This window comes from Oncorhynchus masou, chromosome 15, assembly GCF_036934945.1.
Source record: "Oncorhynchus masou masou isolate Uvic2021 chromosome 15, UVic_Omas_1.1, whole genome shotgun sequence".
Classification (NCBI taxonomy): Eukaryota; Metazoa; Chordata; class Actinopteri; order Salmoniformes; family Salmonidae; genus Oncorhynchus; species Oncorhynchus masou.
In genome coordinates, this window is record NC_088226.1 from 69,170,578 (window position 1) to 69,186,015 (window position 15,438).

General features: G+C 38.5%; 1 protein-coding gene across 1 annotated transcript in view; it reads right to left on the minus strand.

Moving 5' to 3' along the window:
- Positions 1-6,709: 6,709 nt before the first annotated feature.
- Positions 6,710-15,438, minus strand: part of LOC135556735 (transcription factor PU.1-like) — a 10,643-nt gene continuing 1,914 nt past the window's right edge. The window contains exons 2-5 of the mRNA XM_064990147.1: positions 14,689-14,782; positions 14,214-14,413; positions 9,869-10,031; positions 6,710-8,261 (exon numbers count right to left, since the gene is read on the minus strand). Of these exons, the coding sequence (XP_064846219.1) occupies positions 7,942-8,261; positions 9,869-10,031; positions 14,214-14,413; positions 14,689-14,782 (777 nt within the window). The 3' untranslated portion in view covers positions 6,710-7,941. The remainder of the gene's footprint in view (positions 8,262-9,868; positions 10,032-14,213; positions 14,414-14,688; positions 14,783-15,438) is intronic.

The following is a 15,438-nucleotide window of genomic DNA, read 5'->3' on the forward strand; positions in this document are numbered from 1 at the left end:
AGACTAGTGTTTCCATTGTCTTTATTCATGATAGACTATGTCTTTATGATACACTAGTGTTTCCATTGTCTATACTCATGATAGACTAGTGTTTCCATTCTTTACTCATGATAGACTAGTGTTTCCATTGTATATACTTATGATAGACTAGTGTTTCCATTGTCTATACTCATGATAGACTAGTGTTTCCATTGTTTATACTTATAATAGACTAGTGTTTCCATTGTCTTAACTCATGATAGACTATTGTTTACATTGTCTATACTCATGATAGATTTGTGTTTCCATTGTCTATACTCATGATAGACTAGTGTTTCCATTGTCTATACTCATGATAGATTAGTGTTTCCATTGTCTATACTCATGATAGATTTGTGTTTCCATTGTCTATACTCATGATAGATTAGTGTTTCCATTGTCTTTAATCATGATAGACTAGTGTTTCCATTGTCTATACTCATGATAGACTATTGTTTACATTGTCTATACTCATGATAGATTTGTGTTTCCATTGTCTTTACTCATGATAGACTAGTGTTTCCATTGTCTATACTCATGATAGATTAGTGTTTCCATTGTCTTTACTCATGATAGACTAGTGTTTCCATTCTTTACTCATGATAGATTAGTGTTTCCATTGTCTATACTCATGATAGATTAGTGTTTCCATTGTCTATACTCATGATAGACTAGTGTTTCCATTGTCTATACTCATGATAGACTAGTGTTTCCATTGTCTTTACTCATGATAGACTAGTGTTTCCATTGTCTTTACTCATGATAGACTAGTGTTTCAATTGTCTATACTTATGATAGACTAGTTTTCCATTGTCTTTACTCATGATAGACTAGTGTTTCCATTCTTTACTCATGATAGACTAGTGTTTCCATTCTTTATGTCATGATAGACTAGTGTTTCCATTCTTTACTCATGATAGGCTAGTGTTTCCATTCTTTACTCATGATAACTAGTGTTTCCATTCTTTACTCATGATAGACTAGTGTTTCCATTCTTTACTCATGATAGACTAGTGTTTCCATTGTCTTTACTCCCTAGATAGACTAGTGTTTCCATTGTCTTTACTCATGATAGACTAGTGTTTCCATTGTCTTTACTCATGATAGACTAGTGTTTCCATTGTCTTTATTCATGATAGACTAGTGTTTCCATTGTCTTTACTCATGATACACTAGTGTTTCCATTGTCTATACTCATGATAGACTAGTGTTTCCATTCTTTACTCATGATAGACTATTGTTTACATTGTCTTTATTCATGATAGACTAGTGTTTCCATTGTCTTTACTCATGATACATTAGTGTTTCCATTGTCTATACTCATGATAGACTAGTGTTTCCATTGTTTACTCATGATAGACTAGTGTTTCCATTCTTTACTCATGATAGGCTAGTGTTTCCATTCTTTACTCATGATAGACTAGTGTTTCCATTCTTTACTCATGATAGACTAGTGTTTCCATTCTTTACTCATGATAGACTAGTGTTTCCATTGTCTTTACTCCCTAGATAGACTAGTGTTTCCATTGTCTTTACTCATGATAGACTAGTGTTTCCATTGTATATACTCATGATAGACTAGTGTTTCCATTGTCTATACTCATGATAGACTAGTGTTTCCATTGTTTATACTTATAATAGACTAGTGTTTCCATTGTCTTAACTCATGATAGACTATTGTTTACATTGTCTATACTCATGATAGATTTGTGTTTCCATTGTCTATACTCATGATAGACTAGTGTTTCCATTGTCTATACTCATGATAGATTAGTGTTTCCATTGTCTTTAATCATGATAGACTAGTGTTTCCATTGTCTATACTCATGATAGACTATTGTTTACATTGTCTATACTCATGATAGATTTGTGTTTCCATTGTCTATACTCATGATAGACTAGTGTTTCCATTGTCTATACTCATGATAGATTAGTGTTTCCATTGTCTTTACTCATGATAGACTAGTGTTTCCATTCTTTACTCATGATAGATTAGTGTTTCCATTGTCTATACTCATGATAGACTAGTGTTTCCATTGTCTATACTCATGATAGACTAGTGTTTCCATTGTCTATACTCATGATAGACTAGTGTTTCCATTGTCTTTACTCATGATAGACTAGTGTTTCCATTGTCTTTACTCATGATAGACTAGTGTTTCCATTGTCTTTTCTCATGATAGACTAGTGTTTCCATTGTCTTTACTCATGATAGACTAGTGTTTCCATTGTATACTCATGATAGACTAGTGTTTCCATTCTTTACTCATGATAGACTAGTGTTTCCATTGTCTATACTCATGATAGACTAGTGGTTCCATTCTTTACTCATGATAGACTAGTGTTTCCATTGTCTATACTCATGATAGACTAGTGTTTCCATTGTCTATACTCATGATAGACTAGTGTTTCCATTGTCTATACTCATGATAGACTAGTGTTTCCATTGTCTATACTCATGATAGACTAGTGTTTCCATTGTCTATACTCATGATAGACTAGTGTTTCCATTGTCTATACTCATGATAGACTAGTGTTTCCATTGTCTATACTCATGATAGATTAGTGTTTCCATTGTCTATACTCATGATAGACTAGTGTTTCCATTGTTTATACTTATAATAGACTAGTGTTTCCATTGTCTTAACTCATGATAGACTATTGTTTACATTGTCTATACTCATGATAGATTTGTGTTTCCATTGTCTATACTCATGATAGACTAGTGTTTCCATTGTCTATACTCATGATAGATTAGTGTTTCCATTGTCTATACTCATGATAGATTTGTGTTTCCATTGTCATACTCATGATAGATTAGTGTTTCCATTGAATGTGATAGACTATGTTTCCATTGTCTATACTCATGATAACTATTGTTTACATTGTCTATACTCATGATAGATTTGTGTTTCCATTGATCTTACTCATGATAGTATCATTTTATACTCATGATAGATTAGTGTTTCCATTGTCTTTACTCATGATAGACTAGTGTTTCCATTCTTTAATGATAGATTAGTGTTTCCAATACTTTGATAGATTAGTGTTTCCATTGTCTATACTCATGATAGACTAGTGTTTCCATTGTCATACTCATGATAGACTAGTGTTTCCATTGTCTATACTCATGATAGACTAGTGTTTCCATTGTCTTTACTCATGATAGACTAGTGTTTCCATTGTCTTTACTCATGATAGACTAGTGTTTCAATTAGACTATAAAAAGTTAATAAAGTAACATTGTCTTTAATATAGACTATGTTTCCATTCTTTACTCAATAGACTAGTGTTTCCATTCTTTACTCATGATAGACTAGTGTTTCCATTCTTTACTCATGATAGGCTAGTGTTTCCATTCTTTACTCATGATAGACTAGTGTTTCCATTCTTTACTCATGATAGACTGTGTTTCCATTCTTTAAAAGACTAGTGTTTCCATTGTCTTTAGTCTAGATAGACTAGTGTTTCCATTGTCTTTACTCATGATAGACTAGTGTTTCCATTGTCTTTACTCATGATAGACTAGTGTTTCCATTGTCTATACTCATGATAGATTAGTGTTTCCATTGTCTTTAATCATGATAGACTAGTGTTTCCATTGTCTATACTCATGATAGACTATTGTTTACATTGTCTATACTCATGATAGACTAGTGTTTCCATTGTCTATACTCATGATAGATTAGTGTTTCCATTGTCTATACTCATGATAGATTTGTGTTTCCATTGTCTATACTCATGATAGATTAGTGTTTCCATTGTCTTTAATCATGATAGACTAGTGTTTCCATTGTCTATACTCATGATAGACTATTGTTTACATTGTCGATACTCATGATAGATTTGTGTTTCCATTGTCTATACTCATGATGTACTAGTGTTTCCATTGTCTATACTCATGATAGATTAGTGTTTCCATTGTCTTTACTCATGATAGACTAGTGTTTCCATTCTTTACTCATGATAGATTAGTGTTTCCATTGTCTATACTCATGCGATTAGTGATTGTCTATACTCATGATCTAGTGTTTCCATTGTCTATACTTGATAGAACTAGTGTTTCCATTGTCTATACTCATGATAGACTAGTGTTTCCATTGTCTTTACTCATGATAGACTAGTGTTTCCATTGCCAAATCTTTACTCATGATAGACTAGTGTTTCAATTGTCTATACTTATGATAGACTAGTGTTTCCATTGTCTTTACTCATGATAGACTAGTGTTTCCATCTTTACTCATGATAGACTGTCTTGATAGACTAGTGTTTGGACCTCATGATAGGCTAGTGTTTCCATTCTTTACTCATGATAGACTAGTGTTTCCATTCTTTACTCATGATAGACTAGTGTTTCCATTCTTTACTCATGATAGACTAGTGTTTCCATTGTCCTCCCTACTAGACTAGTGTTTCCATTGTCTTTACTCATGATAGACTAGTGTTTCCATTGTCTTTACTCATGATAGACTAGTGTTTCCATTGTCTTTATTCATGATAGACTAGTGTTTCCATTGTCTTTACTCATGATACACTAGTGTTTCCATTGTCTATACATGATAGACTAGTGTTTCCATTCTTTACTCATGATAGACTAGTGTTTCCATTGTATATACTTATGATAGACTAGGTTTCCATTGTCTATACTCATGATAGACTAGTGTTTCCATTGTTTATACTTATAATAGACTAGTGTTTCCATTGTCTTAACTCATGATAGACTATTGTTTACATTGTCTATACTCATGATAGATTTGTGTTTCCATTGTCTATACTCATGATAAAGTGTTTCCATTGTCTATACTCATGATAGATTAGTGTTTCCATTGTCTTTAATCATGATAGACTAGTGTTTCCATTGTCTATACTCATGATAGACTATTGTTTACATTGTCTATACTCAAGATAGATTTGTGTTTCATACTCATGATAGACTAGTGTTTCCATTGTCTATACTCATGATAGATTAGTGTTTCCATTGTCTTTACTCATGATAGACTAGTGTTTCCATTCTTTACTCATGATAGATTAGTGTTTCCATTGTCTATACTCATGATAGATTAGTGTTTCCATTGTCTATACTCATGATAGACTAGTGTTTCCATTGTCTATACTCATGATAGACTAGTGTTTCCATTGTCTTTACTCATGATAGACTAGTGTTTCCATTGTCTTTACTCATGATATCTAGTGTTTCTTGTCTTTTCTCATGATAGACTAGTGTTTCCATTGTCTTTACTCATGATAGACTAGTGTTTCCATTGCCTATACTCATGATAGAACTAGTGTTTCCATTCTTTACTCATGATAGACTAGTGTTTCCATTGTCTTAGACTAGTGGTTCCATTCTTTACTCATGATAGACTAGTGTTTCCATTGTCTATACTCATGATAGAATAGTGTTTCCATTGTCTATACTCATGATAGACTAGTGTTTCCATTGTCTACACTCATGATAGACTAGTGTTTCCATTCTTTACTCATGATACATTAGGGTTTCCATTGTCTATACTCATGATAGACTAGTGTTTCCATTGTCTATACTCATGATAGACTAGTGTTTCCATTGTCTATACTCATGATACACTAGTGTTTCCATTGTCTATACTCATGATAGACTAGTGTTTCCATTGTCTATACTCATGATAGACTAGTGTTTCCATTGTTTATACTCATGATAGATTAGTGTTTCCATTGTCTATACTCATGATAGACTAGTGTTTCCATTGTCTATACTCATGATAGATTAGTGTTTCCATTGTCTATACTCATGATAGACTAGTGTTTCCATTGTCTATACTCATGATAGACTAGTGTTTCCATTCTTTACTCATGATAGACTAGTGTTTCCATTCTTTACTCATGATAGACTAGTGTTTCCATTGTCTATAATCATGATAGACTAGTGTTTCCATTGTCTATACTCATGATAGACTAGTGTTTCCATTCTTTACTCATGATAGACTAGTGTTTCCATTGTCTATACTCATGATACACTAGTGTTTCCATTGTCTATACTCATGATAGATTAGTGTTTCTCTGTACTCATGATAGACTAGTGTTTCCATTGTCTATACTCATGATAGACTAGTGTTTCCATTGTCTATACTCATGATAGACTAGTGTTTCCATTGTCTTTAATCATGATAGACTAGTGTTTCCATTGTCTATACTAGGATAGATTAGTGTTTCCATTGTCTATACTCATGATAGACTAGTGTTTCCATTGTCTATACTCATGATAGACTAGTGTTTCCATTCTTTACTCATGATAGATTAGTGTTTCCATTGTCTATACTCATGATAGATTAGTGTTTCCATTGTCTATACTCATGATAGACTAGTGTTTCCATTGTCTATACTCATGATAGATTAGTGTTTCCATTGTCTTTACTCATGATAGACTAGTGTTTCCATTGTCTATACTCATGATAGACTAGTGTTTCCATTGTTTGGGGTTAAGATCCATCTTCTATTCCACTCACTGATTTTCTAAGAAGTGCAGCATTTGCAAAGCATATAGTTGATTGCTTTTTTCCTTCACAGCACCAAAGATAGAGAGTCAGGAGCAAGATGATGCAACCCAGAATGTGACAACATGTTCAATTAAGTCGAAACATAAACACGTTTTACAGCTACCTGATTTTTCTCTAGAGTATCATTTTAATTGTGATGACATAGAACTACAGTAGACAGTCAAATCAAATCAAACTTTATTTGCCACATGCGTCAAAATACAACAAGTGTAGACTTTACCGTGAAATGCTTACTTACAAGCCCTTAACCAACAGTGCAGTTCAAGAAGAATAACATATTTACCAGGTAGACTAAAATAAAAAGTAATAATAAAAAGTAACACAATAAGAATAACAATAACGCAGCTATATACAGGGGCACCGGTACCGAGTCGGGGGGGGTATCAATGTAAATTGTCCGGTGGCGATTTAAAAAAAATGTTCAGCAGTCTAATGGCTTGGGGGTAGAAGTTGTTGAGTAGACAACTTTGGTTCTAGACTTGGTGCTCCGGTACTGCTTGCCGTGCAGCAGCAGAGAAAACAGTCTATAACTTGGGGGACTGGAGTTTCTGACAATTGTATGGGCTTTCCTCTGACACCGCCTATTATATAGGTCTTCGATGGCAGAAAGCTTGGCCACAGTGATGTACTGGGCCGTTCGCAATACCCTCTGTAGCGCCTTACGGTCAGATGCCGAGCAGTTGCCATATCAGGCGGTGATGCAACTGGTCAGGATGCTCTTGATAGTGCAGCTGTAGAACCTTTTGAGGATCTGGGGACCCATGCCAAATCTTTTAAGTCTACTGAGGGGGAAAAGGTTTTGTCCTGCCCTCTTCACGACTGTCTTGGTGTGTTTGGACCATGATAGTTCGTTGGTGATGTGGACACCAAGGAACTTGAAACACTCGACCCGCTCTACTACAGCCCCGTCGATGTTAATGGGGGCCTGTTCGGCCCGCCCTTTCCTGTAGTCCACGATCAGCTCCTTTGTCTTGCTCACATTGAGGGAGAGGTTGTTGTCCTGGCACAACACTGCCAGTTCTCTGACCTCCTCCCAATAGGCCGTCTCATCGTTGTTGGTGATCAGGCCTACCACTGTTGTGTCATCAGAAAACTTAATGATGGTGTTGGAGTCGTGTTTGGCCACGCAGTCATGGGTGAACAGGGAAAAGTCATTATAACTTTTAGGTTTGTGTGTATTTTTGTCATTGTTAGATATTACTGCACTGTTGGAGCTAAGAACACAAGCATTTAGCTACACCCGCAATAACATCTGTTAAACATGTTTATGTGACCAATCAAATTAGATTTTTGATTTGATTGTCCTATTTGCAATACATATCAGTGAGGGTAGACCTACACCCAAAGCCTGTATAAAGAGGCATTACATAAACAATCTCTGGTATCCTTAGTGAGGGAAGTGCCTCCTCTCTGTAGTTGAGACTTTCCTCAGTACCTCTGAACTGAACTGGTAGGTCAGTTTCTTCTTGACTTTTTTGATTTCTCCCGTCTTGCCGTAGTTCCGCAGGGCCCTGGCCATCTTCTGGTAGGTCATCTTCTTCCTGTTTCCTTTTTGCATGCCCCATCGATTGGCCAGAATCTCCTTGTGTTTAGAAGAGAACTGGAAGATACCTTTCTCTCTTTCCACCCACCACACGCTATCCTTCATGTCTCCTTTCTTCAGCAGATCCAGGAGGAACTGGTACAGCCTGATCTTCCTCTTGCTACCTGGATAGGGAGATATCGTTGGGATATTGGAGATAAGGAATTCATATGGGATTCCATTTTCTCATCATTTCTCCATTTTCAACTAAGGGTACCTGCACCCTGGACTAGTGGGCGTGTGGAAATGAGTGAGTGTGTCAAAAGTGCTCTGCTATAGGTTAGAGGTTTTGACTAGATGGTATACAGTTTATGTCAGAATTGTCTTAATGTAGCAGGTTAGGATAATTAGGGTAAGGTTAGGAAAAGTTTTAGGGTTAGCTAAAAGACAGATTGGTTAGGCAGAGCAGTAATATCTGACCAATTACAGTGAGTGTGTCAAAGCGCTCTGCTATAGGTTAGAGGTTTTGACTAGATGGTATACAGTTTATGTCGGAATTGTCTTAATGTAGCAGGTTAGGATAATTAGGGTAAGGTTAGGTAAAGTTTTAGGGTTAGCTAAAAGACAGATTGGTTAGGCAGAGCAGTAATATCTGACCAATTACAGTGAGTGTGTCAAAAGCGCTCTGCTATAGGTTAGAGGTTTTGACTAGATGGTATACAGTTTATGTCGGAATTGTCTTAATGTAGCAGGTTAGGATAATTAGGGTAAGGTTAGGTAAAGTTTTAGGGTTAGCTAAAAGACAGATTGGTTAGGCAGAGCAGTAATATCTGACCAATTACAGTGAGTGTGTCAAAAGTCTGCTATAGGTTAGAGGTTTTGACTAGATGGTATACAGTTTGTCGGAATTGTCTTAATGTAGCAGGTTAGGATAATTAGGGTAAGGTTAGGGAAAGTTTTAGGGTTAGCTAAAAGACAGATTGGTTAGTCAGAGCAGTAATATCTGACCAATTAGCTGCAGCCCACTCCTTTTGACACACCCACTCGTTTCCACATGCCCATACTCAAAATGTATTGTTGGTTATTTTTGGATTATAATTATTATAGTAAATCTTCTGCATTGACAGTGATCCCTGTAGGGAATAGGACAGTCAGACCACAAAACTATTATGGGCCAAATCCAGCCCACATCTACCAGGTATCAGGCCCAGTTAGAATTATGGTCAGAAGTGGGCCAGATTAGCCAGATCAGTCAATCAGTCAGTCAATCAGTCAGTCAGACAATTAGTCAGTCCATTAGATCAGTCAATCAGTCAGCAATCAGATCAGTCAATCAGTCAGTCAGTCAATCAGTCAGACAATTAGTCAGTCAGACAGTCAGCCAGATCAGTCAGACAATGAGTCAGTCAATCAGTCAGTCAATCAGTCAGTCAGACAATGAGTCAGTCAATCAGTCAGTCAGTCAGTCAATCAGTCAGTCAGCCAATCAGTCAGTCAGACAATCAGTCAGTCAGACAATCAGTCAATCAGTCAGCCAGATCAGTCAGTCAGCCAGATCAGTCAATCAGTCAGTCAGACAATTAGTCAGTCAATCCGTCAGTCAGTCAGTCAGCCAATCAGTCAGGCAATCAGTCAGTCAGACAATTAGTCAGTCAATCCGTCAGTCAGTCAGTCAGACAATTAGTCAGTCAGACAGTCAGCCAGATCAGTCAGACAATCAGTCAGTCAATCAGTCAGTCACTCCGTCAATCAGTCAGACAGTCAATCAGTCAGTCAGTTATTCAGGATTTACTGGAGTCTCCCCCAGAGGGGATATGGTCTCTGTAGTCCTCCTCTCCCTCAGACACCTCCAGGGTGGGGCTGTGGCCCCCAGGTCCCTCTTCCTCTGAGCAGTAGTGGCTAGGGGACACGGGAGCCTGCTGATGGTAATACACTGTACGGCTGCAATAAGGCATCTGTGGAGAAGAATGGACAGATCATTTGATGGATGGTTGTACTGTATGTTTTATTTAGCATCTATATGACATATAACACATTGGGGAGCCATTTTGAGCACAGGTTCTGGATGAAAGTACGGAAACCCTCTTTATCAAGGCAGGCCCACTGAAATAGAAATATTTCAAATAAAATTGTATTTGTCACATGCGCCGAACACAACGGATGTAGACTTAACCTTGAAATGCTTGCTTACGTGCCCAACAATGCAGAGTAAATTCTGTTAGGCTTAGTATTGTGTTTGCTTTTATTACTCTGTGATTTGGTGATCAACGACACGCCTCCTGTATAAATAACCGTTGCTTAGTAGACTGGCCTGAGAGACTGTTGGATTGTGTTACTTTGAAAATGACAAAATGGGCCGGCATCTCACTGAAAGAGGAAGTAGCGGAAGGTCAACTAAATATAATCTAAAAGCAATTGCCAAAAGCACAATGGACAGACAGTCGTAACTGAAAAATACCCTTAAAAGTCCAGGCCAAATGCTTACGTCGTTCTGTGGGGATTCACTTCTTATCACAAATGCAAAGCCATTCTTCTACAGCCTCCAAAGCCATTCTCCTATAGCCTCCAAAGCCATTCTTCTATAGCCTCCAAAGCCTTTCTTCTATAGCCTCCAAAGCCATTCTCCTATAGCCTCCAAAGCCATTCTCCTATAGCCTCTAAAGCCATTCTCCTATAGCCTCCAAAGCCATTCTTCTATAACCTCCAAAGCCATTCTTCTATAGCCTCCAAAGCCATTCTCCTATAGCCTCCAAAGCCATTCTTCTATAGCCCCCAAAGCCATTCTTTTATAGCCCCCAAAGCCATTATTCTATAGCCTCCAAAGCCATTCTTCTATAGCCTCCAAAGTCATTCTCCTATAGCCTCCAAAGCCATTCTCCTATAGCCTCCAAAGCCATTCTTTTATAGCCTCCAAAGCCATTCTTCTATAGCCTCCAAAGCCATTCTCCTATAGCCCCCAAATCCATTCTTCTATAGCCTCAGTTGTATTTGATCAGGTTTCCTCCCCCACTCACTGCAGTGCCTCAGATGATGTCTCAATAAGGAGGTTGAGTAACTGAGGTGGAGCCTAGACTATCCACAGCCCAGCGATTGGTGAGTGTGCACTATTCTGCTGCTCTTTCCCCTGCAAGGCTAGTGGTCGTGGCTAAACGTACCCTCACTCAGAAAAAAGTGCATCTTTGAGCAACCCACTGTCAGCACAGACAACTGTGTAGACTATCACATAACATCCAGTCCCCTTTCTGTACTCCCTCTCCAATACAGAGAGTATTATCTCTAGATATTGTACATTGTTGATAGTAATCATGTATAACACTATACTAACATCTCTAGATATTGTACATTGTTAAAAGCAATCATGTATACCACTCTACTAACCTCTCTAGATATTGTACATTGTTGATAGTAATCATGTATACCACTCTACTAACCTCTCTAGATATTGTACATTGTTGATAGTAATCATGTATACCACTATACTAACCTCTCTAGATATTGTACATTGTTGATAGTAATCATGTATACCACTCTACTAACCTCTCTAGATATTGTACATTGTTGATAGTAATCATGTATACCACTCTACTAACCTCTCTAGATATTGTACATTGTTGATAGTAATCATGTATACCACTCTACTAACCTCTCTAGATATTGTACATTGTATATAGTAATCATGTATACCACTCTACTAACCTCTCTAGATATTGTACATTGTTGATAGTAATCATGTATACCACTCTACTAACCTCTCTAGATATTGTACATTGTTAAAAGCAATCATGTATACCACTCTACTAACCTCTCTAGATATTGTACATTGTTGATAGTAATCATGTATACCACTCTACTAACCTCTCTAGATATTGTACATTGTTGATAGTAATCATGTATACCACTATACTAACCTCTCTAGATATTGTACATTGTTGATAGTAATCATGTATACCACTCTACTAACCTCTCTAGATATTGTACATTGTTGATAGTAATCATGTATACCACTATACTAACCTCTCTAGATATTGTACATTGTTGATAGTAATCATGTATACCACTATACTGACCTCTCTAGATATTGTACATTGTTGATAGTAATCATGTATACCACTCTACTAACCTCTCTAGATATTGTACATTGTTGATAGTAATCATGTATACCACTCTACTAACCTCTCTAGATATTGTACATTGTTGATAGTAATCATGTATACCACTCTACTAACCTCTCTAGATATTGTACATTGTTGATAGTAATCATGTATACCACTCTACTAACCTCTCTAGATATTGTACATTGTTGATAGTAATCATGTATACCACTCTACTAACCTCTCTAGATATTGTACATTGTTGATAGTAATCATGTATACCACTCTACTAACCTCTCTAGATATTGTACATTGTTGATAGTAATCATGTATACCACTATACTAACCTCTCTAGATATTGTACATTGTTGATAGTAATCATGTATACCACTATACCATAAAAGACATTGGAATCTTTCATCATGGGCTGCATGTTAGATCTGTCAGAGTTGCTTTATGCGAATACGTATTAAATATTTTTCACAACTTTGACACTGTTCTCCTCTGAAATGCTAATTTTATTATACATACAGCATAAGTTGCCAAGACAATCAGAGACAGAGTAGGACTAACCTGTGGGGAGATGGGTAAGGGTCCCATTCCTGGGTCTACTAGAGTTGGACTAACCTGTGGGGTTAGGGGTCCCATTCCTGGGTCTACTAGTGTTGGACAAACCGTGGGGTTTGGGGTCCCATTCCTGGGTCTACTAGAGTTGGACTAACCTGTGGGGTTAGGGGTCCCATTCCTGGGTCTACTAGAGTTGGACAAACCGTGGGGTTTGGGGTCCCATTCCTGGGTCTACTAGAGTTGGACTAACCTGTGGGGTTAGGGGTTCCAGTCCTGGGTTTACTAGAGTTGAACTAACCTGTGGGGTTAGGGGTCCAGTCCTGGGTCTACTAGAGTTGATCTAACCTGTAAGGTTAGGGGTCCAGTCCTGGGTCTACTAGAGTTGATCTAACCTGTGGGGTTTGGGGTCCCATTCCTGGGTCTACTAGAGTTGGACTAACCTGTGGGGTTAGGGGTCCCATTCCTGGGTCTACTAGAGTTGGACTAACCTGTGGGGTTAGGGGTCCCAGTCCTGGGTCTACTAGAGTTGGACAAACCGTGGGGTTTGGGGTCCCATTCCTGGGTCTACTAGAGTTGGACTAACCTGTGGGGTTAGGGGTTCCAGTCCTGGGTTTACTAGAGTTGAACTAACCTGTGGGGTTAGGGGTCCAGTCCTGGGTCTACTAGAGTTGATCTAACCTGTAGGGTTAGGGGTCCAGTCCTGGGTCTACTAGAGTTGGACTAACCTGTGGGGTTAGGGTTTGGGATCCCAGTCCTGGGTCTACTAGAGTTGAACTAACCTGTGGGGTTAGGGCTCCCAGTCCTGGGTCAACTAGAGTTGGACTAACCTGTGGGGTTAGGGGTCCCAGTCCTGGGTCTACTAGAGTTGGACAAACCGTGGGGTTTGGGGTCCCATTCCTGGGTCTACTAGAGTTGGACTAACCTGTGGGGTTAGGGGTTCCAGTCCTGGGTTTACTAGAGTTGAACTAACCTGTGGGGTTAGGGGTCCAGTCCTGGGTCTACTAGAGTTGGACTAACCTGTGGGGTTAGGGGTCCCAGTCCTGGGTCTACTAGAGTTGGACTAACCTGTGGGGTTAGGGGTCCCAGTCCTGGGTCTACTAGAGTTGGACTAACATGTGGGGAGATGGGTAAGGGTCCCAGTCCTGGGTCTACTAGAGTTGAACTAACCTGTGGGGTTAGGGGTCCCAGTCCTGGGTCTACTAGAGTTGGACTAACCTGTGGGGAGATGGGTAAGGGTCCCAGTCCTGGGTCAACTAGAGTTGAACTAACCTGTGGGGTTAGGGTTAGGGGTCCCAGTCCTGGGTCTACTAGAGTTGAACTAACCTGTGGGGTTAGGGTTAGGGGTCCCAGTCCTGGGTCTACTAGAGTTGGACTAACCTGTGAGGTTAGGGTTTGGGATCCCAGTCCTGGGTCTACTAGAGTTTAACTAACCTGTGGAGTTAGGGGTCCCAGTCCTGGGTCAACTAGAGTTGAACTAACCTGTGAGGTTAGGGTTAGGGGTCCCAGTCCTGGGTCTACTAGTGGCAGATGGAGGGTGTCGGTATCGGGGTAGCGATAGGGGTGGAGGAGGTGTTGGGAATGGACACTCTGGAGCTCTGTCAGGTGACTCTCTTGTGAGGAAGTTTCCAACAAGTCACTCTGATGCATGCCTCTGTCAGAGTGGTAGTCCCAACCGTTTTCTAAACCACAAGAGAGACATAACATATTATAAGCATTGATATGAGACATTATAAAGGCTCATACATGCTTACAACTAGTTTTAAAAAGCATTTTACTGTCAGGCTTTAAGTAACCTGTTACCGCCATTTCTTTTCAATGAGGACAATTGGAATTTCAATTGTTTACTTGCTAAACTGACTGAATTGAATTGATCGTAACCTTATCGGACAGCTATTCAGTATTTAACGCGTGAACGACTTTATCACCATATTCATAGTGTGTTTTTGCCACCCACCGTCGTGAAGTTCTCCAACATTGGTGAGATATGAGTATATCTCTACTGGTGATCTATAATTCTCGGGTTCATATGAGATTATTTCTTCGGATGCCTTTGGGAAAGAAAGATCTCATACATGTCAAAAATGAAGGTAGATTGCAAAAGATTGCGTTTCAAAGAATGGGTAATTCTATATACTGTAGGCGGAGTACATATCTTACTAGTGAGATATATACTGTATATATACACTACCGCCACTTAGAAATGTCCTTGTTTTTGAAAAAATTTAATTATTTTCTGTCCATTAAAATTACATCAACTGGAGCAGAAATACAGTGTAGACATTGTTAATGTTGTAAATGACTATTGTAACTGGTAACGGCTGATTTTTTAAATGGAATATCTACATAAGCATACAGAGGCCCATGATCAGCAGCCATCACTCTTGTGTTCCAATGGTACGTTGTGTTAACTAATCCTATTATATCATTTTAAAAGGCTAATTGATCATTAGAAAACCGTTTTGCAATTATGTTAGCACAGCTGAAAACTGTTGTACTGATTAAAGAAGCAATAAAACTGGACGAGTTGAGTATCTGGAGCATCGGCAGTTGTGGGTTCGATTTCAGGCTCAAAATGGCCAGAAACAAAGAACTTTCTTCTGAAACTCGTCAGTCTATTCTTGTTCTGAGAAATGAAGGCTATTCCATGCGAGAAATTGCCAAGGAACTGAAGATCTCATACAATGTCAACAAACGTCAACAGTAC